General features: G+C 43.1%; 1 protein-coding gene across 5 annotated transcripts in view; it reads left to right on the top strand.

Annotated features, from left to right (window-relative positions):
• The window catches only part of BTRC (beta-transducin repeat containing E3 ubiquitin protein ligase), a 1,069,444-nt gene that overhangs the window by 718,122 nt on the left and 323,334 nt on the right, over positions 1-27,988 (top strand). For all 5 annotated transcript variants that reach the window (XM_085606470.1, XM_085606471.1, XM_085606468.1 and 2 more), the window contains one exon: positions 22,232-22,463. In XM_085606470.1, coding sequence (XP_085462596.1) covers positions 22,232-22,463 — 232 coding nt within the window. The remainder of the gene's footprint in view (positions 1-22,231; positions 22,464-27,988) is intronic.

Here is a 27,988-nt window from a genome sequence, read left to right as displayed (position 1 = left end):
TGCAACCTTTGCGTGACTAACCTCAAATAGAGGTGTCTAGTTCTTCATAGGAGGATTGGAGGGTCCCGATCACGATGGGGGACACCTTCAAACAGACACAACAAGGGTAAAGCCGGTTGACGTAATTAGTAGGTATACAGCCTGCGCGTTCACATCGGTCTAGGTGAACCTATATTCAACACTCTTCCACATGCCAATTGGTCTGCTTCTCTTTTGAGCTAGTACTATTATGCCTTTGGGCGAGCAGCCAGTGTGGTATATTTAGGGATGTGTGCGGTCTAAAAGACCGTCATGCACAGACTCTGGTGCGCTCAAATGGGTGCGTGAGCGGGCAGAGATCACGTATAAAGATCAAATTCATGGTTAAAGTATCAATAATGATCATCAATGTAAAGGTGACGTGTGTGCACACAAGTAACACAAGTAATTGAGCGTTATCAGGCATCTACTTAAATGCGCATGATCGGGGTCTAGAGAGCGTGATAAGTTCCCCCTTACAGCTGCATGTGTGGTGATCAGTTTTCCTGTATCATCCCTCTAGTGGTAGGCAATCACTAAAATAGACTGTGTGATAACCTCAGTGGGTGAGCAGAATGCCATGCCTTTGAGGTTTGTGTTACGGGGACAACAAGTGAAGCGTGAAGCGATTTAATGCCTTTGACCCCATTCCACATACTTGGTTAGTTGATCGGACACTGCCGTCTCACCTACACTGCTCCATCTAGCCTGAATTGTAGCGGCGAGGGGGCCATCATGGTGACTAAGTAGTCAAGGTCACATGGGCCGACACACCTCCCTCTGGTGATTATCAGCATGCTGCAAGGTGGCGATCGTGGGGGCCATCTTGGAGTGGAGAAATCTACAGGGCTTTTATTGTTTGGTGTATATGGAGCGGGAGTACACTGCTTGGTAAGTGTACATCTGTAACATAATGTCTTAGATAATAATATAGGGACATCTCAGGGATGGTTAATCTCCAAGTGTGTAGAGGTGTGCGATAGTATTCACATGACACTGACTCCATACCTTTTGCGATAGCGTTATCTAGAGCACTAATACTGGGTTAGAAGGAGAGTCAGGCTGGTGTTGAACTGGACATTGTCCATATTCGTGTATACAGCACTGGTGTCATCTATTGATGTTAAAGTCAAGAAGGGGTATTATGCATGGGCTGAGATGATAAAGTGCCACACCGCTGTAGATCACGTGTTTAGTTCAATCCAGGGTATGTCATCGTTGAGTCCTTGTGACTGGGTTGAAAGGCGGAAAATCCAACGCTGTTCTACTTCAAACAGCTTCTGTGTGTTCCACAAGGTGTTGCTTTCTATCACTGTCCAATGCATATCCTCTGGCCTGTGTGGATGAGAAAGGAAGTGAGAACTCATTTTTGTCGTGTTCTTCTGACATCTAATGTTGCTCCGATGCTCAATAATTCTCGTCTTTACTGGATGCGTAGTCATACCCACGTACCTAAGTGAACATGGGCATTCAATGAGGTAAATACCGTTTTTAGTATTGCAATTGGTGTGGGAACGTTGTGTCCAGACATTATCATTCTTAAGGGTTATTTCCTTGGTGTGTTTTGTTAGACTGCACACCCCAGATTGATCGCAGGTGTTGTGTTCCAAAGTGTACTCTGGGTGCACTTTTGTGTTGGTCGTGGACGCGTCCGTACCAGCATGTCTCACAGGTTGCTTGTTTATTTCATTGCAAAGCGAGGCATTGGGATTTTGAGGTTGCCTGATTGGACGATCTTCAAATGTTTTCTGATCACTCTTTGTATCCTGTTTGAGTCTGGAGTAAAGGTGGTCACACATGATATAATGTCTTCCTCTCCCTTTTATTTAAATTCCAGAAGTGCTTCTCTGTTGTTATTGATTGCTCTCCTGCATGACTTCTTGATGACTGATGGTGGGTAGTCGTAGGCCTCTAAGTTCTTGCTCAATGAGGATGCTTCCTTCTTGAAATGGAGAGGGTGTTTTAATTTCTGCGCAATCTCAGAAATTGTCTGAATAGCAGGTTGTCCCGTAGTGCCCTGAGGTGGTGGCTTCCATAGAGTAAGTGGTTACTACAGTCTGTGGGTTTCTTGAAGGTGTTAGTGGATAACACCCCGTTATCCAGCGTGATGGTAAAGTCCAAGAAGTGGATTTCTGTGGATGAGATGGACCTTGTGAATCTGAGGAAGGTGTCCTGTGTGTTGGCCCATGTGAAAAAGGAGATGATGATATCGTCTATATACCTTTGCCACATAAAGATGTGGTCCAAGTATGGGTTGTTGCTTGTAATGTGATGACGTTCAAACTCTGCCACATACAGACAGGCCAGGCGCGGCGCAAAAGTGCTCCCCATGCACGTACCCTGTATAGAATTTGTCTTGGAATTGGAAGAAATGTTTGCGCATTGCTATGGTGGCACAATCCATGATGAAACCAATCGGTGTCTGTGAGGTCCAGTCTTCAGCCTGTAGGCGTGTCTCCACAACTCTTAGTGTCACATCTTGGGGAATGTTTGTGTATAATGCCTCGACGTCGAGAGTCATCAGGAAGTTGATCTCCTCACTCCTTTCTATGTTGGCAATTAGGTTCAGGACATCTCTGGTGTCCTGGAGGTATGAGGGTATTTTCCTTGCAAAAAGTGGTAACAAAATGTACTGAGTGGTTCTAGTAGTGACCCTATACCAGAGACGATCGGGCGGCCAAGGAGCCGTAGTACCTTCCTGTGAATTTTTGGGACGGTGTTTCAGGGCTTCAGCTGAATGGACAATGGATTTGATCCTTGTAACTAGAGCGCCGATGGGGTCAGTAGTAATCCTTCTGTAATGTCTCTCTTCCAAAAGTTGTCGTAGGCATTCTTTGTTGTAGTCTTCAGTATTCAGTAAGACTATAGCTCCTCCCTTGTCAGCTTGTTTTATAGTGATTGACTCATCCTCCGTTAGTTGTTTGACAGCTGTCCTTTCTGCAGATGACATGTTGTTGAAGTGTTTTCTGTTGTCCAACCCGTCTATTTCCTTCATCACGGCTTGCTCGAAGGTGAGGATCTCATGAGGTGTCATACCTCTGTGTGGTGTGAATCTCGAGGGGACTCTGAAGCCCGTGTCTATCTTTTCCTGAGGTTGTTTGTCCTGAAAAAACGGCTCTCAACAGCATCTTCCAGAAGAAACTGTGTAGTTCCTTGTGTAGTCGAAAGCGATCCTCCTGGGGGGTAGGTACAAAGCCTAGGCCCTTTTCAGGGACTTTCTTTTCAATGGGGGTGAGAACTTTGGAGGACAGGTTCACCACTAGTTCCGGTTGTTGTTCTTGCTCCTTAGTTCCATGTGTACTGGTTGCTGTGGTTCTGATTGGTCTTGCCACTGGACTTGTTTGTGTGCTCCTCCTCTTCTTCTGCCTCCGCCCCGGCCCCAGCCTCTTCCTAAAAAAGGCTGTTGATTCTGGTTGTATTGGTACATTGGTGGTAGGACATGGAATACCGGGTCCCATGGGGGTTGTTGTCCAAAGTATGGGCCATTGGGTATCTGAACATTGGTTGAGGAGGTTGACCTCTGTTGTTCTTGAATGAGCCTTGTCGTGGGAGGCTATAAATTGACCCTCCGTCTGAAGAGTCATCTCCTCCTGTAGCTTAGAAGTCTTCTCTGGTATAGGGGTAGACCCTTCCCTTATCAAACTTCTTGATGTCTTTTTGCAATTTAGAAATTTTCTTTCTGCATAAGATGATCCTTATGTTCCTCCATCTCGGAGTTTATCTCAGCAAGTCTGCTCTTGAAGGTTGTGATATTTATTCCTGCTTTTAGATTAATTTCAGCCACAGTGATTGCTATCAGTAGTTTGTCTGAGAGGCAGTTTGCTGTGTTGATGATGAGTATGAGCCAGTCTCTTGTGCACTTCCACGCTACATGTGACCATTCCCTCCTGAATCCGATGTCCTCCAGGAAGATACGTGGTGCTGTTGTAACCAAGAGACCATTGGGGGTTATGTTAGCTTTATTATTATTATTTTTTAATTCCTTCCTAAACCTTGACAGAAATCATGTACCTCATCAAGCAAGTTCAGTCACACCTATGACATTGATAGTACCCCTGGTGACAAGGGGCGGTGTCCTGCCCGTAATTACTGGCAGTCCTATGACACCCTGCACAGCAGTACTTTTTAAACACACGATCACTTCTGTATTGTTTTTGCACTCACTGTGATACACGGAGTTCTTATGTCGCTTGTTGGTTTGTTTTTCTACCACCTTATCTCACATTTTCTTAGGTGGAGTACTTCACCGGTTCCCAAACCGTGGACACCGGCATACATAACTAGGTTATCCTCGAATAGTGGGGAGACGACCAGCCCCAATAGGGGACGCAACTGATTATTAAGGTCCTGAAGAAGTTCCACCTGCCGGGTGGGCTTAGCCGGCACAAAACTTGTTGACCGCATGATACTAGCGCTATTCTGGTACCTAAGGACCATAAGATAGCACCACTGTTTTTACTTAGTCCTGGGGCCCATTTATGATTAAATAGATCTACCTGTGGATTCCAGAGCCTATTTTAAGTCACTTTTTCTACACTAAAACTCACCACTCATACTGCCCTCTTGCACTCATCATTTACGGCATTCTCAGATCAAAAGATCTCCGCCAAAGCAGCCAACAGGCCCGTCAGGCATTGTAGCGCCGGCCTGACGAGGAGCGCCCAATGGTGAAGCATGACACCACAACAGGTGTGTAAGGGCAATACGATCTGAACTTCAGATCTCCCAGCGACATATACTCCGGCCATACAGCGCAACTACGTGCGTCTGCTGGCAGAGGAACTACTCTTCCTTTCTGATAATCCTGGCTTTTATGAGGACCCCTTCTAAAAGTGGGCTGCCTCTTTAGATCTGAAGGGATACAGCCATCATTACAGGTTCTTAGCTGGCATAAGAGCGAGCCTATCCATCCCACCCTTCGTACCATTATTATCTGATTTATATTTGCAGGGTTGAATTTTTTGTATTTGGTGAGCCAGTCCACACTTGTTTCTTAATTCAACCCAGGATTCTCACTGGGGGTGGCACTCCATCCAGAACTCAAACGTAAGGGCAGGAGGCCGGGGCAGGTCCAATCGGTCTTTAGATGGGATGGAATGAGCTCCAGAAAGCATTGGTTTGGCAATGACGGACTTCGATAGGCCTGGGTTCTGTGTGACCATGTGACCCAAGCACAAGGAGGCACCCTGTGCCACCGGGGAATCTAGATTTCTGCTTGCCTTCGAAGTCCCCAAGGAGCAGACTCCCCCTGTTGCAGCTAGCAGGATTGACTTCATTAGTTGTGGCTGTGACTGGTGATGAAATCAAGTCATTCTTGTGGGTGTCCTCATAAATAGGCATCTTGGTAGTAATAGTGATCAGTCTGCTTTCTATACTGCTTAATTGTTCCTTGATTTGTGTGATTTTTTCCTCTAGAATAGAGCAAAGCTTCTCACACAGCATACTAAGACTAAATGAACCAGGGATTTATAAATCGAGTGTTTGGATTGACTCGGCATGATCAGGTTTTTGCATCGCAGCTGCAAGGGGAGCTGATGGGCGATCAAAGTTTTGAAGTTCATGGGGTCTCTGCGATGTCTGTGGCTTCTGCGAAGGTTGCCTGGCTGATCTAAGTTTGGGACCTGGTTTTGCAAGGATAGCCAAAGATGGACCCGGCTTCAATTTCCTTTTCTTTTTAACTACTGACACAAAGGGGCTGTGATTAGAACTGTGGCTAGGGCCAGGGGAGAGGCCAAGCCATGAGTCAGATGTAACTGCCACTGAGCTGGATATAGGTGCAAGTTCTCCTCCCCCTCTCCCTTTGACCCAGAGATAATTGCCATGCGAGGCAATTCTTTCCCAGGGTCTGTCTCGGGTGGGGTGAGGGGGTAGGTTTTGTAGATTGCAGAGTGGTCGGCTGTACAGCGTAAGGGGTTAGGCCACCTTCCAACCCTAGAGGCCGCCGCCTCTCCGACAACATGATCTCCTTGGGCACCACACTGACAGCTCGCACCAGAAACGAGTCCAAGGTGGTAACAGATTTATGGACAGCTTTTGGACTAGCTAAAGTTTCCTTTCCAATTGTCAACTTATGTTTTACCATTTTGAGTAAGCAAAAATGGACTGGGTGGTTGAATAGTTGGAGATTAGGGAAAAAGTAAAAGTTAGAATTCAATCTAATGGTGTCTGGCAGTTCCGGCACTGGTAGAGACAGCCCAAAGAAACAGGAATCAAATAATAATCAAGGTCAGTCAGAGCCAATCAGGGTGGGTCAGATCAATCAAGGCTGAAGACTACCACGAGAACTTACCTCCACCCCAGTCATCAAGACCTGCTTCCGTCTCCACCACACACACCCATGTACGTTGTTTTTTTTCTTTTTCGGGTGACTGAATGAACTAAAGACTGGAGATTGAAGGCTGAAGACTGGAAGTGGGTCTCTGCTGGCAATCTCTGGAATTTTGAACTATATGAATGAACTGTTGGGGTATAGGAGTCTCTAGCAGGGCCCAAGATGCTCAAAAAGTATTTTTCCTTCAGGCTCTATGCCATCCTTGGTACCATTCAGTCAAGTAGTGGGTTTCCTAAGTGTATCATCCATGCAACAAAAAAAACAATGGACGTCCCGGATTAATAATATACCTAGTACTCTCATTGTCAACTTCCCAACTTATGTTTTAATGTTAATTACTTATATGTCCTCCATAATACTGTGATGTATTTTAAAGATTTTGACTAATACAGCAGTAAATATTTCTTTTTACCCCAGTCCCTAAAATTAGAGTAGATGGGAAATGATTATATGTGCAGTTTTCAGTAACTCAGTTCAACAGTGGGGCCAGAGACATTTTAAGGCATGGGCAAAGTGAGCTTTGCCCAGGGCCCCCAACTTCCAAGGGCCCCCTGAGAAAGTAAACTTTCTATTTGTTCCCTCTGTGTTCAATATCGCTATTTAAACTGATTTCTCTTTCCTACTGCTACCATTGACTCTGTCCCTCTACACTGTATCATCCTAAAACTTTTGGGCTCCCAGGAATGACCTATCTCAACTGCTTTTATATGACCCTGTTAAAGTGTAATATATAATTTAGCATCGTTTGGCATCATGTGGATTAGAATTAGCTGGAAATGGATAATACAACTCAAATTTGTTGCACACAAGGCCCCCGAAGTATGCCTTGCAAAAAGGCCTCAAAATGCTTAAGATGACATTGAGTGGGGAATATAAAACCCATTAGAGTGCACTATTACTGATTGCTTCTAAAGACACTGCTAACATCTCTATAAGCTTTCATTGAGTATTAAAATGAGGGGGGGCAAGTTTGTTCTTCAGTAATGCCATGCTTGACAAAATTATTATTGAGAATGTTTGGTGCTTACTTGTACCATGATTTTTCCCATTCTTTATATTTCTGTTAATGTCTGAATGATTAGGTCGGTCTACAGACAACTTTAGTTTTATAGAGCGATTATGCCATCAACACACACAAACTCAGAGAATGGGCTTTCTTTGAGTCCGCCCCCTTCAGCCATTATCTTGTGTGTCCCTTCAGCCACTGCTTGTCTTTCACATCGGCCCACATGTGTATTGTACAGTTATACGTTTTGCAGTGGTGGCTTTAAATTGTTCATTGCTCAAAAAGGACTTTGTCTCATTTACGATCCCCTCATCCAAGATGCATCCAAGGGCAGTGGCCATTTTAAATGAGGTGGTTGAACTATCTACAGTGCTAACAGCTCCACGGCAGTGGCCCTCTTACATGAGGGGATTCAAAAGACTAAAATGTTAGCTCTTTTTATTATGTTTACTAAGAAATAGCATGACCCGAACAAAAGAAAGATTGCAATAGTCAGCTGTAAAAGATCTGCTGAGCAAAACAGTCTTTTTGGTGAGGATGACTTGTTCTAGAAATATTTTCTTGAAATGTAAATCCAGTAAACTGCAGTACACTGGAAAATGATGGAATTAAATGGATCATCTTGTTATGCTGGTTTTTCAGGACACCCATGTTACTGCTTCCCATAATTTCTGTTTCGCCTAGCTGTGACAATTTGCAAATCAATAACAAGTAAAATGATTTATTACAGTGCAGAAATAACCTCCCTGCAGTAGGATACTGTTTCTGTTTCACACTTTAACATTTTGGCAAAATGTTATTTACCTAAAAGTGATTTTAAAAACCTTCATTTGTGCTTGAACTATTTCAAATCTTAACATTTGTGACATGGCCCTTGTGAATGTATTAGGAGAGCTTTTTCTACATGACCTTCATTAAGCAACAGGACAACACCACAATGAATGGTGAAAATATAAAGCAATAGTAGCACTGGTAGTCGAAACTGCACCTCTTTCTATTAGGATAACTCTCGTTCTAGTGATGTTATCGAGATATGTCTCTACCACTTTGAATACAGCGGATTAAATGAACTCATCATGTTACTTTTTTAAAGCCATGATTTTGCAGCATCCTTTGATGCATTACTCCATCTAGCTTTAATGATTTGCATCCTAATTAACATATAGTAAGTTGGACCACAGTGCAAGAATTTCACACAATGATTTTTTTGGGTGAAATGTTGGTGCTTTGATATCATGAATAAATATTTTCATATCCATTAATTTAGTCGAGCAATGTGCAAGAGTGTAAATAGATGTATTTCAGATCAGCACTCTGCATGTTTATCATATACTTACCAGACTTGTTTTGCCATCAAGAGCAAATGACTTAATTGCTGACCTAATGAAATTCCATTTTCTGTGGTCTGAAATGTGCCTACAGTGTTTTTCTGTATGGTCTTTAATTATTATTTTTTTTTAATAAAATTGGGTACAGAATGCACATTGCACAACTTATTTTTTCTTTTCAAGTCTGGACTTTTGGTGCACGACTACTTTTAATATTGTTTTTTAAATATTTTTATAGTAAAATTATATTGCCATTTTAGATGTTAATAATAAAACATTTGCCTTGCTCAATATGGATACTAATACACATTGCTTCACTCTTGTCCTGCGTTCCCGGAACAGGTCCGGCACAGTGTCCTTCCATTGCTACGAGTAGCTCCCTAGGTTTAATCTAACTTGTCAGTCCGTGGTAGTCCCTCCATTTTTTCCAGATTTTGTAATATATGCAGGGGCATCCCCAGGCTTTGAAATTCGTTTCCTCCAGTTTGCCGCACCAGTCCATACCCCGAGTCCAGACCTCGACCAACGGGGCCATTAGAGATGTCCAATTGCGGGCCATGTCCCTTTTGGCTATTAATGTGCCCAGACCCACCATTGTCCTATCCCCCTGGATCCCCCATATCATCTAGGATACCAAGCAGAGCAATCCTTGGGTCAGTGTCAATTGCCGTACCCACCACGGCTGATAGAACAGCAAGGATGGCAGTCCAATAAACCCGTATCACCGGGCAGTCAAATAGGCTTTGTGTAAATATTTGAATTATATATAGCGGACATTGGCAGATATTTTTAATGTTTAATGGGCCATACAGGCATCTCTTCAGTCCACCTCATCAAGGTCCCCACCCGACCTTCCCACTTCTCTTTCAGGGGGTCAGTGATATAGGCAAGTGGACCACTAGGGATTTATAGATCTCGGATGCCTCACCTTTGCCTAAATGGCCCATTAGAATCTTGTTTTCCAAGGTAGTGCGTGCCGAAGTTGCACGTAGTGGTAGGATTGGGAGGTTGGCATTTGGAATGCTGCCTGGAGCTCTTCGAATGATTTCATGGGCTTCCGCCCCAAACGTCCCCCAGTCTTGACATTTCATAAGAGTCACATCCCTTAAACCAGTATAGAGTGGACACCTGATCCAGCCACCTGCCCTACCACAGTGGGGTTTCCTTTGTCAGTTGGCGGTTCCATCCCAACCGGAGAGCGGCCCTCCATGCTCTAAACGTCACTTGGGTTACCTCCGGGATGTTGAATGGGATGGGGGCACCGTAAAGGATGTGGAGTATATTGTCCACTCCCAGTGTGCCTAATTAGCCTCTGTAGGCAGAGTCATCCCACCGTCCATGTAGCCAGCCATTGATAGAGAGCAATTGTGCCACCCAGTGGTATAGGCGTCTGTCGTACATTGCCTGGGTGCATTTTTCACAGCTACTTTGAGAGTGCCACTGGCCAGCATATATTTATTTCCCAGAGCCTGATGGAGTCAAACCAGGCTTGTGGTATGTATAAAGGGAAGTTTTGTCAAACATAGAGTAATTTTGGAAGGATCATCATCTTGTACAATGCGATCCTACCCGTGGTATTGAGGGGAAGGTTGTTCCAGCATGAAAGGCCCTCCTAGGCCCTGCGCCTTACGGGAGCAAAGTTCAAGCTCCATGTCAGGTGCAGCTCCTACTTTGTGCACTCCCGGGTATTGAAAACTAACCCAGTGCACTGGAATCCCGGATTGCCAGACCTTATCGCGGCGGTCTCCCCTCAACAGAACTAGTAGGGATTTGCCCCAGTTGCCCCGATGCCTCCCCAAAAGTACCCAGTGCCAGCTGATCTGGACATAACTAAACGTACGTAGTTTGTATATAGCATTACATGGTACTCCAACCCCAAGTCAAAGCCCGAAACCTGGGTGTCGCATTGGATCCACACTGCCAACAGCTCAAAGGCTAGTGGGGACAGTGGGCACCCCTGCCTGGTACCCCTCCTCGAACCTGGGTGCCCGCAAAATGGACCCTAACAAATGCCCGAAATCGAAGTCCGAACATGATGCCACTAAGCACTTTATCAGGATAAGGCCAGTCAACTGTGTCTAACTCCTTTTCAAAACCAATTAACAGGAGGGCTACTGGGTCTCCTAGAACTCTGATACGGGACAGTGCTATGTGTACTCTGCAGATGTAATGCCTGGTACTGCGCTGAGGGATAAACCCACATTGATGGGGGTGGACCAGTTTGTGAATGACCGTAACAGCCAGTTCATCAGAAGCTTTGCGTAAAGTTTAACCTCGCTATTGATAAGGCAAATGGGTCTGAAAAAAGGCGCGAGTTGAATGTGTGCGACCAGGTTTGGGAAGGACCTCAATTGTGGCTTGGTCATTCTTGGAGGAAAAGTGGCCCTTGACAATGGTTTTAATATAATTTTAGCATTGGGGGGACAACGACAGGGGGAAGTTTGTGATAGAGCTCAACAAGGTATCCGTCAGGTCCTGGTGTTTTACACAGATTAAGATCCACCAGTGTGTCTACTACTTCTTCTTTGGTAATATCTCTTTCCAGGACAACCCTTTCTGGAGTGGGGGACGGCAAGTAGAGTTCCCCCACCAAAGAGGATGTTGTTTAAGTGTCCGGACATACCTGTCTCGCATAAAGCTCCCTTTGGTACTGGCCAACTACAGCGGTGATCCCCTGACAATTTTCATCCGATTGGTGTGTGGCGAGCCGGTGTAGTAGTTTAATAGATCTGTCGCACCATTCATAAACCCAGCGCGTGGATGCCATCCAGCACTTGTGGGCCTCTTCCAGGCACAATTGGCGTAGTGAGGCCCTGTCTAATTCTAGTTGCTGTGTCTCTGAGTCACTAAGTGATCCAGGCTCCCTGTAGTCCAAAAGCATTATTGATATTTCAAGCGCGCCCATTTGGCGGTGCTTTTCGCGGTCAACCCCTCGGATGGAGAAAAGAACCGCAAACCCTCATATAGGCCTTGCCCGCTTCCCAGAAGGACCCGGCCGAATCAACAGAACCCTTGATCTCCCCCACCAGGATGGAGAACCCCATATAGAAAGTGATAAGGAATTTTAAGAAAATGTATTTTAAATAAAGGAAAATAATGATTATTTGTTAATAAAAAAATATATTTCACTAGCTCTTATTCATAGGGGACTACCACAGTAACAGTGGACAGGTCATCTGCAGTAATGTGATATAATATTTTAAATTAATACAATTTTATTTTGATTACAATTATTTTTTTAATAAATTACATGTTAGTATGTTAATTTTCTCGTCCCCTCCCCTCCCCTGACATCATCATTATCATTTATGCGGAATGCACCATAATCTTGGATGCAAGTTATGTATTATATGATATGGGGTTTATTTTATTTTTTAGAAAAGTTATAATTTCCGATATATTCTATATTAATATATTATTATACATATTAAAAATCTATATTTATTTTAAATTTATACCTGGATATATAAAAACAATTAAAATTAACGTAGAGTATGATATAAAATGTAATTGGATTTATTTTGTATGTTTCGCTATGTGATTGTGTTATTCTCTGCTTCCACTGATATCTATGTGTGTTAGTTTTACTACAAGTGACTGGCCGTGTGTGATGCTTCACTTATTCCAAGATCTGGGTTTTAGGAAATGTAAGCCTGCAGTGTAAGTAGTAGTACAAAAGAACATTCAGGTGCTAATTTCATGAGTTGCAATTCTCTTACTCATGTACTGCTTTGGCATCTTCTTCCCTAAACCCCTCCTTTAATTTCCCTAATCCTCATTCATTTTGTAGTACCATTTTTTCTCCACTCCTCATTGTCCCTCCCACGTTTACTTCTAAAATCTAAAATTACATCTGTAGATATCTCCATGCAGAAAAGATAGGGCCAGAGGTTTGTGAATTGCATTTTGGATAATGTAAAGTCGTACTACTTTACGTACACCAAAATGGCTTTTGTAAAAGGCCCATAGTTCTAATTAATGAATGGTTGTACAATTCTAAACATTTGTAAAGGATTACCGGGTGATGGGCAAATCAGAACATGTATAATGGTGGTATTCCTGACATATGGTTTGCATCCTCACTACCATGGTGCCCACCCCTGCGTAACACTTGCACTGGCATAATAGCTTTAATTCTTGACACATAGTAGGCTCTTTTGGAACAGTGGTACCCACCCTTGGTGCAGTGCTTGTGCTGGCATACATTTTGATAATATTTTATGTATATTGTTGCTATTCTTGGCTCAACGATGCCAAGCTGTGGTTTAATGTTTCCTCTAGCATAATACTCTTAGTTCTTGCTTGCCATTTTTGTAACACTATTACTACTGATGCCCTAGGCCTTAATCTCTGTGACTGATGTCTGTATCCAACCATGTACTCCCTCAGTAATCTATTGATGCATTCACAAATTCAGCCATTGATCAGTGCACGTACTTAAGAGCACTTACTTAGTCAATGATTAATTTATCTATGAACTCTCTGACCCTGTCAGTGTGTGCAGTAATTTATGTATTCACCCATCCATGCACTCACTCTTCCATCCAACCACTGAGTCATTATCACATTCTGCCCTTTACTCAACCAAAAAACAACACACACACAATATCCAGATTTGTCAACTTTGCCAGTACTTTTTTTATTTAGGAGGTATTGCTTATTTTGAAGTTTTTTTTAAACTTTAGAATGTCCTTTTACTAAGCTCAAGAAGCATTGACATCTTGATTTCTTCCTCACGACACATTTTGCATGGTCATAAATGTATATGATTTCAAGCCAATTGCTGGCTTGTCTTAAATGTCTTCTGGGAGAACTCTCCTCAAGTAGGCAGCCAGTGCTTTACTGTTCCATTTAGATGAAACATTGCTAAAGCAATCGATATGGCCAATCGGTTACAGTGTGCCCTGGCATAGATTTGAAAGGTCTCTCCCTGTGGATTGTTCTGGCTTTTTTCCTTGTAACGAAAACCTGCGTTCCATAAGTAAAAGGGCTGCACAGGAGGATGGACCTGTGGTAAATGTCTATAGGACAAAGGTAATATTAGCCTAATCGAAGGGTGATCATATGACAATGGCTTTGACTCCTTCCACTTCACCCTAATAAAATGAGTTCCATCGGCTGTCTAACTAAAGGGTGGTAGCTTAAAGGCATCACTCCTGTTTGGGCCTGGTAGAGCCTGGGATCCGAAACCCTGCCTTTCCCCTACTAGACTCCCAGGTAAGCCCACAGCCTTAAGCACCTCCGTCAAGGCTAACCTGTAAAAAGCCTGGCCTAACTTAACCACAGGGCAGGGCTAATCACTAATGGGTACAATCTACCTTAAGCTCGTTGAAGTGGGATTTCTACATGTGGGTTTTCTCTGGTCATTAACCCAAATCCGCTTGTACAGGGCAGAATAGCCACTTGTATGTCTTCCATCTATACAATCATGATATTGCCCATGTGCATGGGGGTCTATCAACCAGCCCACTATGACTAACCACTAATCAATTGAACAGGCATATCATGTCTAAAGATATCTGCTACATATTGCTGGCCGCCCGAGGACTCTAACACCTGCAGACCCCAAATAGCTATATTTTGTTACTGTTTCTTAACCCCGGAAGTTGACAACCAATACTAGCAATCATATGAAGGGGTGACTGTAATCCAGTCTCTGGCAGAACTCTGTCTTTATGCTGCAGCTTCTGCCCTAGATTCATACGACCTCAGAGTGGGCAACCTCTGCCACAGCCAGCATATAAATTTAGATCCAGAATATAAAGAAATGCTAAACATAATAATGCGACCTGTAGAGCTAATCACAGATGCCAGGATACTACTAATCCTAAACTGCACATCTTTCCCTTATCTGGTCATCCATCACACTGTAAGGGCAGTATCTCAAGACAAGATAACAGTGCCGCTCTGATCACACATAATAACACAAAAATATTTCCCCACATAGACTCAAAACAAAGACAACACACTTCCAACCACCTACCCCACGTGGTATAGTGTGCTACCCGTTTGAGTGAACACTTTGTTTCCCCACGTAGGTGTAGTGTTTTATTACATTATAATTGCATTTATATAGTGTGTACTACTCCTGACAAAGCATTGACGCGCATTACGCCGGCAGCATGCTGCTTCAGAACCCAAAGTTGGTGGTTAGTCCAGTGTTATTGGTTATTGTTTTCTATTGGGATTTGTCTTGCATGTCCAAGTAGCCATTCCGTGCGTTACCTTCTGTTTCTTTGTTGTAGATTAAATTAATAGAAGTTAGGTGTGATCATAAGTGAGATATATGTGAGCTCATGCAGATGGTTGGTGGGCTTAATAGATGAGCAAGAGAAGTTTAAGTATTGTTAGGTTGCAGGGGTATGACATTCAGAGGAGGAGAGGTTGTAATCTAGTAAATGAGTTGTGGGCAGTTTACAGAAATACAATAGAGGCTAAGGCAAACATGCATGTGACTTAGAGTAGGTTGTTGTCAGAGTGAAGAGACATGCAAATGATGAAAGGGAAGGAGAGGGCAATTTGAATGAAAAAATGAGAGGTGACAATCAGACATTTTAAGTGAAGGTCAGTTTTTCATGCAGGAATTTAGGAATAGCAGGAATTTAGGAATACAAAGGATGTTTTTGATATGGCCTGCAATTTGAGGATGCAAGGCTGTAGAAAGAAACGTAATTCACATGTGAAGATAGTGCTATATTAGGAATTTTTGATAAGCACTGGAATCAGGCAAGCAATCTGTCTGCTGCTAGGCTACTGCTAGACCACTATTCCATAAAAGGCAGCTGATCAGCTTAGGAATGGGACTGAAAAATAAACGATGGATGCATATAAAGTAAAATATCGAGTTTAAGTTTCTCTCAAAGGAAGCAGTAACCTCAAGATCATAACAATGTGCGAAAATATATGGGTAGTTAAAGCAAACTTTGAAAAGAAGATTCTGCAAATGCTAAGAGTTCCTGCATTCAACAGGAAGAGAATAGATTCTGCAGGAGAGAGATCATCAGTGATTGTATAGCATGCGAGAAAGGGAAGGATATCCCTTGGTTGTCAGGGGTGTATCAAAGCCTATGCAGCATTAACAAGGGAAGCATTTTTACATATCCTAGCGCAGCGGTGACCATTAACAAAAATGAGCTTAGGAGTATGCTCTATTCGCTATATAGAGCGGAAAGGATTGAAAAGGAATCCAAAAAATCTGTTGTCCATAGCTATATGGCTATTGAACAGCCTGTACACCCGCTGGCTAACTACCTCTCTCTGCCTATTAGCCATTGGGAGTGGAGCCTTTTATTCCATTTAAAGGTAGGCACTATTAAATTTGCACTATGTTTTCCCCTTGGTCACCACTCTGACCTTGATCAACTACCCTGCCCGTGTGATGCTCAGAGCGGCCAATCTATGTTGCACTTTTTGTAAATACTACTTAAAGTTCATTAAGTGGCTTTTAACCCCGTATTTTAAAAAGTTCACGCCCATTTGTTTGGAAAATGCTTATCTGAGGTTGCTTACCTTGGATGATGAAGAGCTGGTTTTTTGCATAGGCGCTTTTCTGAGAATTGCTGTCCGAGCACATCAGATGATGTCTAATCTTTGAGCTTTTACATTATTCATTGATGAATTTTTGCATGAATTTGAAAGATTACTGTATATCGTATGTTGCTAATGGATTTTATTATGACTCTCTTATCTGTATATTTTTAATTTGTTTATTGTTGCGCTTTTATGTATACGACGTTATCCGAATAAAGTGTCTTTGAACCTTGAAATGCTGGAGTGGATGTCTTATGATGTTCATCCTCAAGTTTAGCTCATAGTATTAATTACAAAGCATAGAGGAATCTATTTTGGATGGAGATCATGGACAACTTTGCCAGTAAATGCTATGTAAATGCTACAATTACCGTACACCCATGCGGAATCTAAAAGGCTTTGGTTCCATAAAATACATGATTCTCCTGTGGGGCTGGTTTTTCATTTGTCAGCCTTTTTCCAAACCTATAGGTGCCACTGTGACATTCAATATTTGGAATAACGTTTTCCTCCTAGACTTCCTCTTCTTGGACAGCCTTAAAGTAGTAGGGAAAGCAAGCTGGGGAGGATTGCGATCCAAAACCTGCTTTCTACTATTTAAATAGTCTGTCTGTTTCTCTTAGTTGAGTGAGGCCTGCAAATCTCATTTTCCCCTCTTAGGCTTAAAACAAGCAGTGGCAAAACCAACCTTTTTTTTACATAAACCCACGTGGTGATTTTGTATTGGTGGCTGTGTGGGCTGGGGAGCTTATGATTAGGAGAAGTGGTCAATGAATAACCCAGACATGTCTTCAAACACTCTCACATTCCATCACTCACTGATGAACACTCAAAACCTTGATCAACACATTTACAAAAGATCAGACGTGCACGCAGACCCACACCCACCACCAGACATTAGTGTATGCAACCAGGCCTCCACATAAACCATGAGACCACCCACATACCATTGTAAACCAACATACCATCAGATCTCAACACACACACAATCAGCCACACACCTAGACACCCACTCAGACCCCATCAAACACCCACAGACTTTAACACATTATATTTGTTTTTTCTGTAGTTGAAGTCAATATACAATAGCCTAATCGTCAACAACATGTAGACACTTCATAGCATATAATACACTATTGTTGTACAGTGGTCTTGTCTCCGCAGTTTGTTTTCAAACCAGATATATACATCTCTGACTTGCACTCTGTAATAGTTTCCATTTCTTAGCACTCTAGACAAAACTCAGTGTCTAGGTAGCATCCAGTTGGTCCCATTCTCATATTCTTAAAAAACCTCAACCCCTGTTGTGTAATCACTCTTTGTACTTCCATTAAACAGTCCATGTTTGTGCATCGGTTTGTAATCATAAGGATCTGGAAGCATCCACATTCTTTTGCTCTATCTCATTTTGAAACCAGAAGACTGTTGTTCACAAATAATCACTGATATCATGTATTGTGGGCACCTATGCCGCATACGCAACAACTATACCGACTCCATCCTGCTTGTGTCCTGTAAGCTCATTGCTACAGCACTAATACATGCATGAGCTTTAACTACTAATATTTAGAGGTATATTTTTGTAGAGCTCAGCTCCGGATGTCATGGGAAGACCAGAGAGTGAGATATGATGTTCTCGTTTTGGCATTTGCAAGTATCTCTCAAGGTTGCACTACATTTTATCAATGTACTAGGAAGGGATTGTTACAAGTATAATGAATGTCCATCTGTTTGCCATGTCTGATAACTGAACCGTTGTGCTAATTTCCATTGCTGGGTGAGGTTATGAATACCTGTGCTTGGAGTTTTTTGTCAGACATTTTGCTGGAGTTCCAGGATCTCCCATTCATTCAGATGAATACATCTTCACTCTCAAAGAACGATCCTCCTTACAAACATTATTTAGGGTACTGACTGGCATTTACAGCGTATTCTTGATCATCTCATATGATCAGAAGTTTTATTAATATCTGGAAGTTTTATTAATATCTGTAGGTGCAATGTAATTTCCATTCTTTACTCTACTTTGACCCAAAACTGTTTGATCCTAGGCAGTGTGTCATCAATTATGTCATTTAACATGTCATGATGAGTGTAATCTAGAAGATTACAAGCAGTGCATGGCGTGGTGTGAGCTATTGTAAGTTAGCTGACAAATTTCAGTGGCTCTCAGGTTTTAGTTTTTTACTACAACTGAACCTTAACTGTGTTTTTTCAAGGGAATTTCAGGGATTTTTTAAAAACGTATGTTAAAGTCTTTCAACCAAAGCTAACCATAGCTTCACTTTAGCCTTTGCCTTTTTCTGTGACTGTATACTTGCTATAGCAGTGAAACAAATTTGGCCCTTTGTTTTTTATTTTCATACAAATACACATGAAAAAAACATTCATGAGATGCACAGAGTGTCATATGCTGTTTATTACCACTTTTGAAGGAGGGAAAGAGCATCCTGATCCACTTGAGGCTTCGTGTCTCATGAGTCATGGCTTCTAGACACCCGCAACAGCGACAATAAATAGCGTATTACACTGTACATCTGGATTTATAATATGTGTGTGTACCTAGAAAAAGTGTGTGTTAATTGTTTAATTAAATACTTACTGGTATTTACCTATGCAAAAATATCCTATGCCGAGTTAGTAACTCTGATGTAGATGTAACATAACTTACCTGCAATGTAATAACTCACATTGTACAGCCTATGATATAATGACTTGTGATGTACTGCATGTGATGTAAAGAGAGAATACCACCAGCAATCAGGAGCCCACATGAAGAGGCTCCCAAGCAAGTCCTCAGCCTTCTACACCATCAGATACCAAACAGGCAGTCACACATCATTAAACACCTGTATTCACCTATAGACACTTTAGAGTACCTTAGTTCCTGATTAGAAAGCCACAACAGTACAGACACCTATGTACACGCTTAGAGACTCATACCCTCAAAAAGCCATCTATAGCCGCACTCAACATATACTCTCAGAAGCCAGTGCCTACTTTCACATGCAAATGTACACCACCCAACTCACATGAGCATAATCGAACACACATATTCTCTCTTACCCTGCTACATACTACAAACATCCACAGAGAGATACTCAAAGCAAGGCATACAAACACGCACATTCTCTGGAAATGACTGCATCTTGACATAATCGGCACAGACCTCACTGTTCCATCTAGGACATTTCCCAATGTAATACATTATTCAAAAGTGGCATGCGGTGCTAAGAACTCAACACATACCTTAGTAAATGTGCGAGAGGTCTTGAAGAATGAACTAATGACTACCAGTACATTAGAAGGTAAAGCAACTTATGGTGGCACTCACCCAATGAACCAAAAGTAAGGAAGAAAAAAAATATGGTTATTTGCGACATCCACAAATTATGTCCAGGGCTGAAGAATGCCTTTCTTCCATTCACAACTAAAGTTCGCTCAAGAGCCCTCTCTCTGACTATTGTATGCAAGAGATCTTTGGCTTCACCAGACCTAAAAATGGGAATTCAGATGCATCTGCCTGGCGCGGATCTCTGTGCCTTCAGTGCGTTTGCTGGTTTGGTGGATGCACATGAGACTTGTATGCATGCCAAGCATGCGTTGTGCTAGTTTTGCCCATTCAGCATTCGATTTTTGTTTTACTTAAACAGGATCCAAGAGTAGAAGGTTTTTTTCGGTAAAACAAAAAAACAATGGTCCTGTCATGCAGGGAGTATCTCCCTGCGCAAATAGGCCATTGTTTTTTTTTCTGCTCAGGTTGGCCTCTGTGGGGGACTTAAGGAGGGAAAATCAGTGATAGTCGACCCATCTTAAGTGGGCCAAGGCTACGGCTACTGTGGCCTGGTCGGCTCTGTGGTGGATGGGCCACCATGTCAAGTGTTTCCAATGCATATTCAGGTGAGGCTCCACGGTTAGAAACCCTGTGGTACCTTTGACTCTGAGAGAGCCTGGGAAAGGCACACTTGGTGTACTGTTAATTTATCACAGTGACCCATCCTAACAAGCTATAAATGAAGTCCATATTTTCTGGTGTAACTACAAGTGGAGCAAAATGCTACAATGTATGTCCAGCTTCCTCGCCCAGTGCTGAAAGCAGGGGTTTCCCCTAATTTCATTTCCATGGTAAACCATTTTCAAGCTGATGTACTGTGATCCACATACAGAATAGTTCATTGAAACCTGATTTTCCTTTAATGCAGAACAGTAATTAGTTCATCAGCCGAAAAGTGTATTATCCTTCCTGAAGAGGGAGCAGCATTCCACTTCTGCTTCCTCCATCATCGCTTGTGTTTGTTCTTCATGGTCCTGTGTAGCTGCACTTTGGATACCTGTATCCACCTCTAGATTGCATACATTTACTCAAGGAGGTCAGAGACCGATTTTAAGTTTAGGAGGTCTTTTCAGTCGAGTGAACAAAAATATACAAAGGATATTACCACTGAAAGTTGTCCCTTGACCCCGCGATTTTCAAAATATTGTCTTATCCTTTCATGATATTACTTATTTTGTGTTTTTTCTTGAAGAGCCCTCTAGATTGCTGTGTGCCCATGTTCAGTGCAACTAAAACAGCTTCTACTATATTCATTAGACTAGTTCCTCTTAGCATAAATTTCAGAGGGCCAGCAATGGGAACCCACTTTACCGGGTTGAGCAGTACGGGCTGAGCTCGGTCTCAAGTCCACGAACTCAAGAGTATCCGGCTCCATGAGAGCTTGCAGAGCTGCATTGATGTGCGCTTTCTTTAACTATTCTACCTTGAATTTTCCCCAGCACTACCCGAATAAACTAGCTGGTTTCTTTGATGTTCATGACATTACATGATGTGAAAGACAAAATCCCTTGCCTGTAATCCTAATTACCTATTTTATGCATGTACATTTATTTAATAATCTACTCATCCAACCCCTCAGCATAGCAAATGAAATTTTTTCTCTCACTCTCTTGTACTTCAGAATGAACTGATAACTGTCACTGCACTTCGTTCTGGGACGTTGCAGAAAACTGCTGCCTTGAAGTGCACTATGAATTGTCTCTTTAATGAGGCTTCTGCGTATCTCTTCACAGTTCCTGCATTTTTCCATTTAGAATTTAATCCAACACATATTCTTTGTTATTCTAATTGCGCCTTAAAAAAAAATTCAAAGTGTTTTCTTTAGGGAGGCAAATGAAACATTGTCTTTGTTTGAAATAGACTTATCTGTTTGAAAAGTGTTTCCATTGTATCACGCGTGGCTGGAGATATTTAGCATTTATACATTTAATGAAGGTACTTTTGATGGAGAACTAGTCTCACAAGTAGGTAACTTTTCCTTTTCATCAGACACTGATTTGTTTGAGCCCAGTCATAGCAGATTTACATGATTCTGAGACAAACGCTACTTTTCTGTCAGCCTCTTAGAGAAAAGAGTCAACAAGACAGTGGTCCAGCAGCTCTCAAGCACACAATACAAGCCAGGATTCAGTGATGAAGTGCGAGAGGTCATCACTCATAACTGATTGGAAATTCCTTTGGTTGAGGTAAAAGAGATACCCAGCACATGTCCATGAGTAGAATGTATCCTGGTATACCTTGCTGGAATAGCCTGTGCATTACACGTTATCATTCAAGAAGGCACTGTCCAAGCCCCCAACTGGATTTCAAAATATTAAGTATGAGAATATCAATCTTATGTGTCCATTCTGTACCTCCAGTAAGCTTCTTTCTTTAAAATTGTAACTTTGTATCAAAATCTATTATACAATACATCTGTCCTAGGTATTGTGCCAGTGTTCGAGGTTTTGGTAACACGAGACCAGTGATGTCTCACCTATCATTCCTCTTGTTCGTATAGACTCATTTCCAAGCATGGGTCAGTAATGTGCTGGTTGTCAGTGGAATATGGATGGCCTATCTTAACCTAATTCAAGGTTCTCAATATTGTTGTCCTTTCCTGTTGTGTAGCAGATGTCTTGCTAAAACTGGAGTGTCTGCAGATCTTAATTTCACCTACGCCTGTTTTTCCTTGGACTCCACAGACCATTCTTGCCGATGGCACGTCGAGTGTGATAATGCCCAAGCAGAGAAAACATCCTGCAAACTTTGAAAAGGAGAAATATTTGTGCATGAAGTTTTTTGAGCAGTGGTCGGAATCCGATCAAGTGGCGTTTGTAGAACACCTGATCTCGCGAATGTGCCATTACCAGCATGGACATATTAACTCTTACCTTATGCCTATGCTGCAAAGGGACTTCATCACAGCACTTCCAGGTAAGAGGCATGAACTACCATTACAGATTTCTGTGAAAGATTTACAAACTCTTGGTCGTTGGGTAATTATTTCAGTTTATCAGTCAAACGTGTCCTTGATTCAGTGATACATTTCAAACTAATGACATGATGTGATAACCTGGTCACAACTACCTTTTATTGACAATAATCATAAACTATTCCGTATAGTTAAGCATCCTACATTGTACATCCTCCTCCAGATATTTCCATTTTATTGAAATGTTTCAATCAATATTTATCACAGGGAATAAGAATTGGTCTAGAAATTATGACACCATTTTCAATGATACAGTCACTTTTAATGTAGTTTAGCATATAGTACAAGTTATCAAGGGGAGGGAAAAAGAAGCTGTGGTCCATTCGGCTTCCTATGTATAATGCAAAAAATCAAAAGGGAGTGGACCACTTGTCCTGTGTAGCCAGGGTCTTATTACTGTTCTTTCCTTCGTAAAAGAACCCTCATAACCATACACAGGTACCAGAGGCGGCATGAACTGGGTTACCGCTTAAGTGTAAAAGTGCAGCATCATCATAGGGTCTTTTTTGAATGTACGCTGCCCTCCACCCGGAGGAAGACCTTCTGGTTCAACAGTAGTGTCCAGACATGAAAAACAAAAAATGTGAGAGGGTTCGTATTTAGTGAGTTAAAATCTCTTGGTCATTGTTTCCATAGTGACTTTATTATTGAAAGCTTGATCAGAGAGTTAAAAGAAAGGAGTGCGGGGTGAGACGGGGTTACTGGTCTCCCGTACTCGTCATGATATAGGGGTCAACATGTTTCAGCCTTCTGCAAGGGTCTAAAGGCTTTCATCAGGACCGTTATTTGTAGGAAGGCGCTCTGTCGCTCCTGAAGTGAGAAAACTTGTCACTTGTTCTGTGTAAAGGGGTCATATCAATAGTATCTGTACCTCAGACAAGATTGGTAACATTCATACGTGGATGCCCGGGGGCAGGACGAGAATTCATTTCGATTCTCGCACGTTCGGTGTCTGCATCTGCCTCTTCTCGCGGTACACCCTTGTACCGCGAGAAGAGGCAGATGCAGACACCGAACGTGCGAGAATCGAAATGAATTCTCGTCCTGCCCCCGGGCATCCACGTATGAATGTTACCAATCTTGTCTGAGGTACAGATACTATTGATATGACCCCTTTACACAGAACAAGTGACAAGTTTTCTCACTTCAGGAGCGACAGAGCGCCTTCCTACAAATAACGGTCCTGATGAAAGCCTTTAGACCCTTGCAGAAGGCTGAAACATGTTGACCCCTATATCATGACGAGTACGGGAGACCAATAACCCCGTCTCACCCCGCACTCCTTTCTTTTAACTCTCTGATCAAGCTTTCAATAATAAAGTCACTATGGAAACAATGACCAAGAGATTTTAACTCACTAAATACGAACCCTCTCACATTTTTTGTTTTTCATGTCTGGACACTACTGTTGAACCAGAAGGTCTTCCTCCGGGTGGAGGGCAGCGTACATTCAAAAAAGACCCTATGATGATGCTGCACTTTTACACTTAAGCGGTAACCCAGTTCATGCCGCCTCTGGTACCTGTGTATGGTTATGAGGGTTCTTTTACGAAGGAAAGAACAGTAATAAGACCCTGGCTACACAGGACAAGTGGTCCACTCCCTTTTGATTTTTTGCGTTTAGCATATAGTGGCACACATATAGTTCCTTCAAAACCAGCTTCCCATCACAACAATCATAACCTCCCCACCCTCACACCTGGTTAATCACATATTATGACATATGCATCGGAATCAATGGTGTGAGGGAAACCAAAATGAGGCAATAGTGTATCAAGTAGACCCAAGGCAGAGTCTCTGAGGACAAATCCTGCTACGGAAGTCAGAGTTCATATAGGCAAGAACTGGGTCCCATAGTTTGTGAAAAAGCTGCGATTTGTCCACCAAGTCAAAGGCACTCTTTTTGTGCCTCTGCTTGTGGCACCAATTTTCATATATAGGGTTGGTGGATTTTTCCCAGAGTGAAAGAACTGAGTGTTTTGTGGCTAGAAAAAGGTGGGATATTCATTTGCCCACTGTGGAGTGTGTACAATCCCTCAGCAGATCTGCCTAGGATTGGGAATTCGGGAAGTTTGTCTAAATCGCGGCCCTGAATCTGGAAAATTGCTGAGAAGATGGCATTTCAAAACTCCTCCAGGTGGGGGCAGGACCAGAGGATGTGTATGAGAGTGCTGATGTCGCCAGATCAACTTGCCTCAGGGTATGTGGGGTTGATAACATGTAGGTATTGAGGTGTGAGATGCCAACAGTACAGAATTTTATAAAGCATCTCTCTGCCCTGTTCTTGGTGGGCAAAGTTATTGTTGCAATGGAACACTTCCTGACATTGTTTAGTGTTTAATGTAATCTTCAGATCTCCCTTCCAGCACAGTTGGAATGATGCTATGGTTATTGCTGTCTGGGTATTGCGAAGGCTATAGATATTAAAGACCAAGTGTGTGAAGGAAGTGAGGTGTTAGAGAAACATTTCGAAAGGAGTGAGTGCCCTAGTTGCCAGTGATTTCATGCTGCTGTGTGAGACCTGGTGGCGAAGCTGAAGGTAGTAGAAATGCTCAGACTCAGGGATCCCATAGTCGAGCTTGAGCTACTCGAAGGTCTTCACTCAGTCCTCCGCGAAGAAGTCCTGCGGATGAAAACAACCCTTTTCTCTCCAGATCCGGTAGGCTTGTTTCCCTGATACCAGAGTGAACTCGAAATTGCCTAAGATGGGTGAGACAGGGAAGGAGGTGAAGCCCTACTTGGTGGTGATTGAGTCCCAGACTGCTAGAGTGGCTGTGAACATGTACATGAGTCTGCCTCTTGTACCCACAGGACTTTAGTGGGTTGGATACGATTTTCTAGTCCATAAAACACCAGGGTTTATCGGTTTCCCCCCAAGCCATTTAATCATATATCATAGTTGGGTTGCTTGGTAGTTGCAGAGTAAATACGGCACGCCCAGTCTTCCCTCCTCAGGGTGTCGGGTGCAAATCTGAAAGACTAATCTGGGGCGTTTGCCCTCACATGTAGGACATGCAGGTGGCTTGAAGACCGGTGATATCCTCCTTGGGGATTGGTAAGGGTATGACTTGAAAGAGGTATAGGAGGGCCCATTAGAAGCGTCATTTTAAGAGATGCTATACGTCCCACACATGAGAGCTAGTAGTTTCTCCAGGCCGATAGTGATGTTTTAGCCTTGTGCAGGAGGGATTCGAAGTTGAGTTTGGTACAGATGTAAAGGTTGGATGTCAATTACATATCCAGGTATGTGATAGAGTTTGCCATCGATCGGAACAGCGTAGTTGCGGTTAGCTATTCCGCAAGTGTTTTCCCGCCCACTAGGATCAGGCCCTCGGATTTCATCCTGGTGATCTGTAGGCTGGCCACTGCCGAGATCAAAGCTTGGAGAGATGGCTGGGGCTCTGTGAGAGAAAGTCTAATGTCCTCGCCAATGGCGGATACCCTAAAGGTATCCCTGCAAACAGGAGATGCCTTGTATCCTTGGGTTGTTTCTGATGCTCTGGAGGTGGGGTTCCAAAAAGAGGTAAAATAGAGAAGCGGATGGGGGCAGCCCTGCCAAGTGCTGTGTTAGATCAGGATAGGGTTGGAGGAGTGGCCACTGACTCTCACCTAAGTTTGAGGATTGCAGGAGTGTGCTGAAATCCATTCCCTCACCCGGTTGCCCAAACTGAAGCATCTGAACACCTTGAAGAACATGCTCTAGTCCACTTTGTTGAATGCCTTTGCAGCATCCTAAAACAGGAGAACAGCCACCCTTCCTTTCTTCATGGTTATTTGATCGATTTTGAAGCCTTCCTGGTTGGTGTGGATCAGGTCAGGCATCACGATGTCAAGTTGATTGGCTAGGACCTTCGCAAAAAAGATTCAGGTCTGTGTTTAGAAGGAATGTTGGGCGATGGGATGGACAAAGCTTTGGGTCTTTGCTTGGTTTAGATGTTAATGTGATAGATGCTTCTTTCATACAGGTGGATGCTCTTTGCTCTCAGGTAAGGGAGTTAAAGATGGTCATAAGGACTGGGTAGAGCTGAAGGAAAGTGCTTATAGAAGGGTGGGGTAAATCCGTCTGGCCCTGGGGTTTTGGAGGGTTTGAGATGGTTAATGGCCATTAGGATTTCAGCTCCAGAGATGGTAGCATCAAGTTCCGCAGACACATCTGCTGAGAGTCGGGGAGGGTGACAGAGTTTAGGAATGCCCGTCTGTATTCAGCAGAGGTCAACGCTGTGTACAAGGATTGATAGAAGGATTTAAAGGCTTGGAGTTTACCTTCAGTCAATGTATTGGTTACGTTGCCTCCCCTGATTTCACCAGGCCCTCTATAGGCTCGCATACTATGGGCTCACCAAGCCTATGTGTTTATTTGGCCCATAGGTTGTGAGCCTATAGAGTGTCTGGTTTGTTGCCCAACTCGCGGAAGCGTGCTCTTATGCGGGCCAGTATATAGTTAGGCCAATTTAGCTCTAATGTGAGACGGTGTAGCGCCAAACCCCTATGCCAAAGTTTGTTAGAGGGGGAGGGTTTATGTTGCTGTTGTAGGGTTAGTTTGGATCTAGTTAGGTCATGTATGCATTTTAGCCTGGCTGCCACATGATTGAAGTGTCCCAAACATCTGCCTTGAAGGCCAAACTATGTGTTTGTCTATGTCCTCTACGTCATTATGAGTCAGGTAGTCAGTGAGTGTCTCCTGGATTACTGTCTCCACAACTGAGTCACGGAGGAGGTAATTGTTGAGACACCAGTGGCTATGCCGGGATCTCTCTCACCCGTCCAAGTGGAGGGTCAGGACTATTGGTTTGTGATCTGAGATGGTTTGGATGTGTTGTATGCCTCCAATATGGTGTGTTCCATTCGCCTGTCTTTGAGGAGGAAGCCGATGTGGGCACATGTATGGTGTGCTGCTGAGTAAGTCAGAGTAATCTACTGTGAGGGGGTTCTGTGTGTGCCAGGCATCCAGTAACCAAAGATTGGCAAGCCAGCCTCACTGCTCTGCTCTGCAGAGTGTTCTGTGGTCCCACCATTGTGCTGGTGAGATTTATCTTGAGAGGCACATGAGCCATATTGAAGTTGCCTCCAATAATGAAGGGGCCTTCTGCAAAAGCCACTATTGTCTTGAGAGAGTATTGCAGGAATTGTTCTTGTCCCATATTAGCCATGTAGGTAGATGCCCGACATACAGGGCTGCCCTGTTATAGGCCGTTACCCACCACCCACTGGCCCCATCCCTCCCAAAAAGTGACTGCATTCAAAGAAGAGTGCCTAGCAGGGAAGTAGGATCGTGGCGTCCTTCTGTTTTAGTGCGTGTGGATGCATAGTATTGTATTAGGAATTTCGGGGACCGTAGTCAGCATGTACCTAAGCTCAAGACGTGGGTTCCCCGCAGGAAACAGACTTGAGTTTTAAGGCAGAGTAGCTCGTAGAGGATGCTTAAGTTTTTAAAGGGGTTGTTAAGATCAGACATGGTTGAAAGTTT

The sequence above is a fragment of the Triturus cristatus genome, chromosome 1_2 (assembly GCF_964204655.1).
Source record: "Triturus cristatus chromosome 1_2, aTriCri1.1, whole genome shotgun sequence".
NCBI classification, from domain to species: domain Eukaryota; kingdom Metazoa; phylum Chordata; class Amphibia; order Caudata; family Salamandridae; genus Triturus; species Triturus cristatus.
Note: the sequence above shows the minus strand (reverse complement) of the source record. Positions and strands in the feature narration are given on the sequence as shown.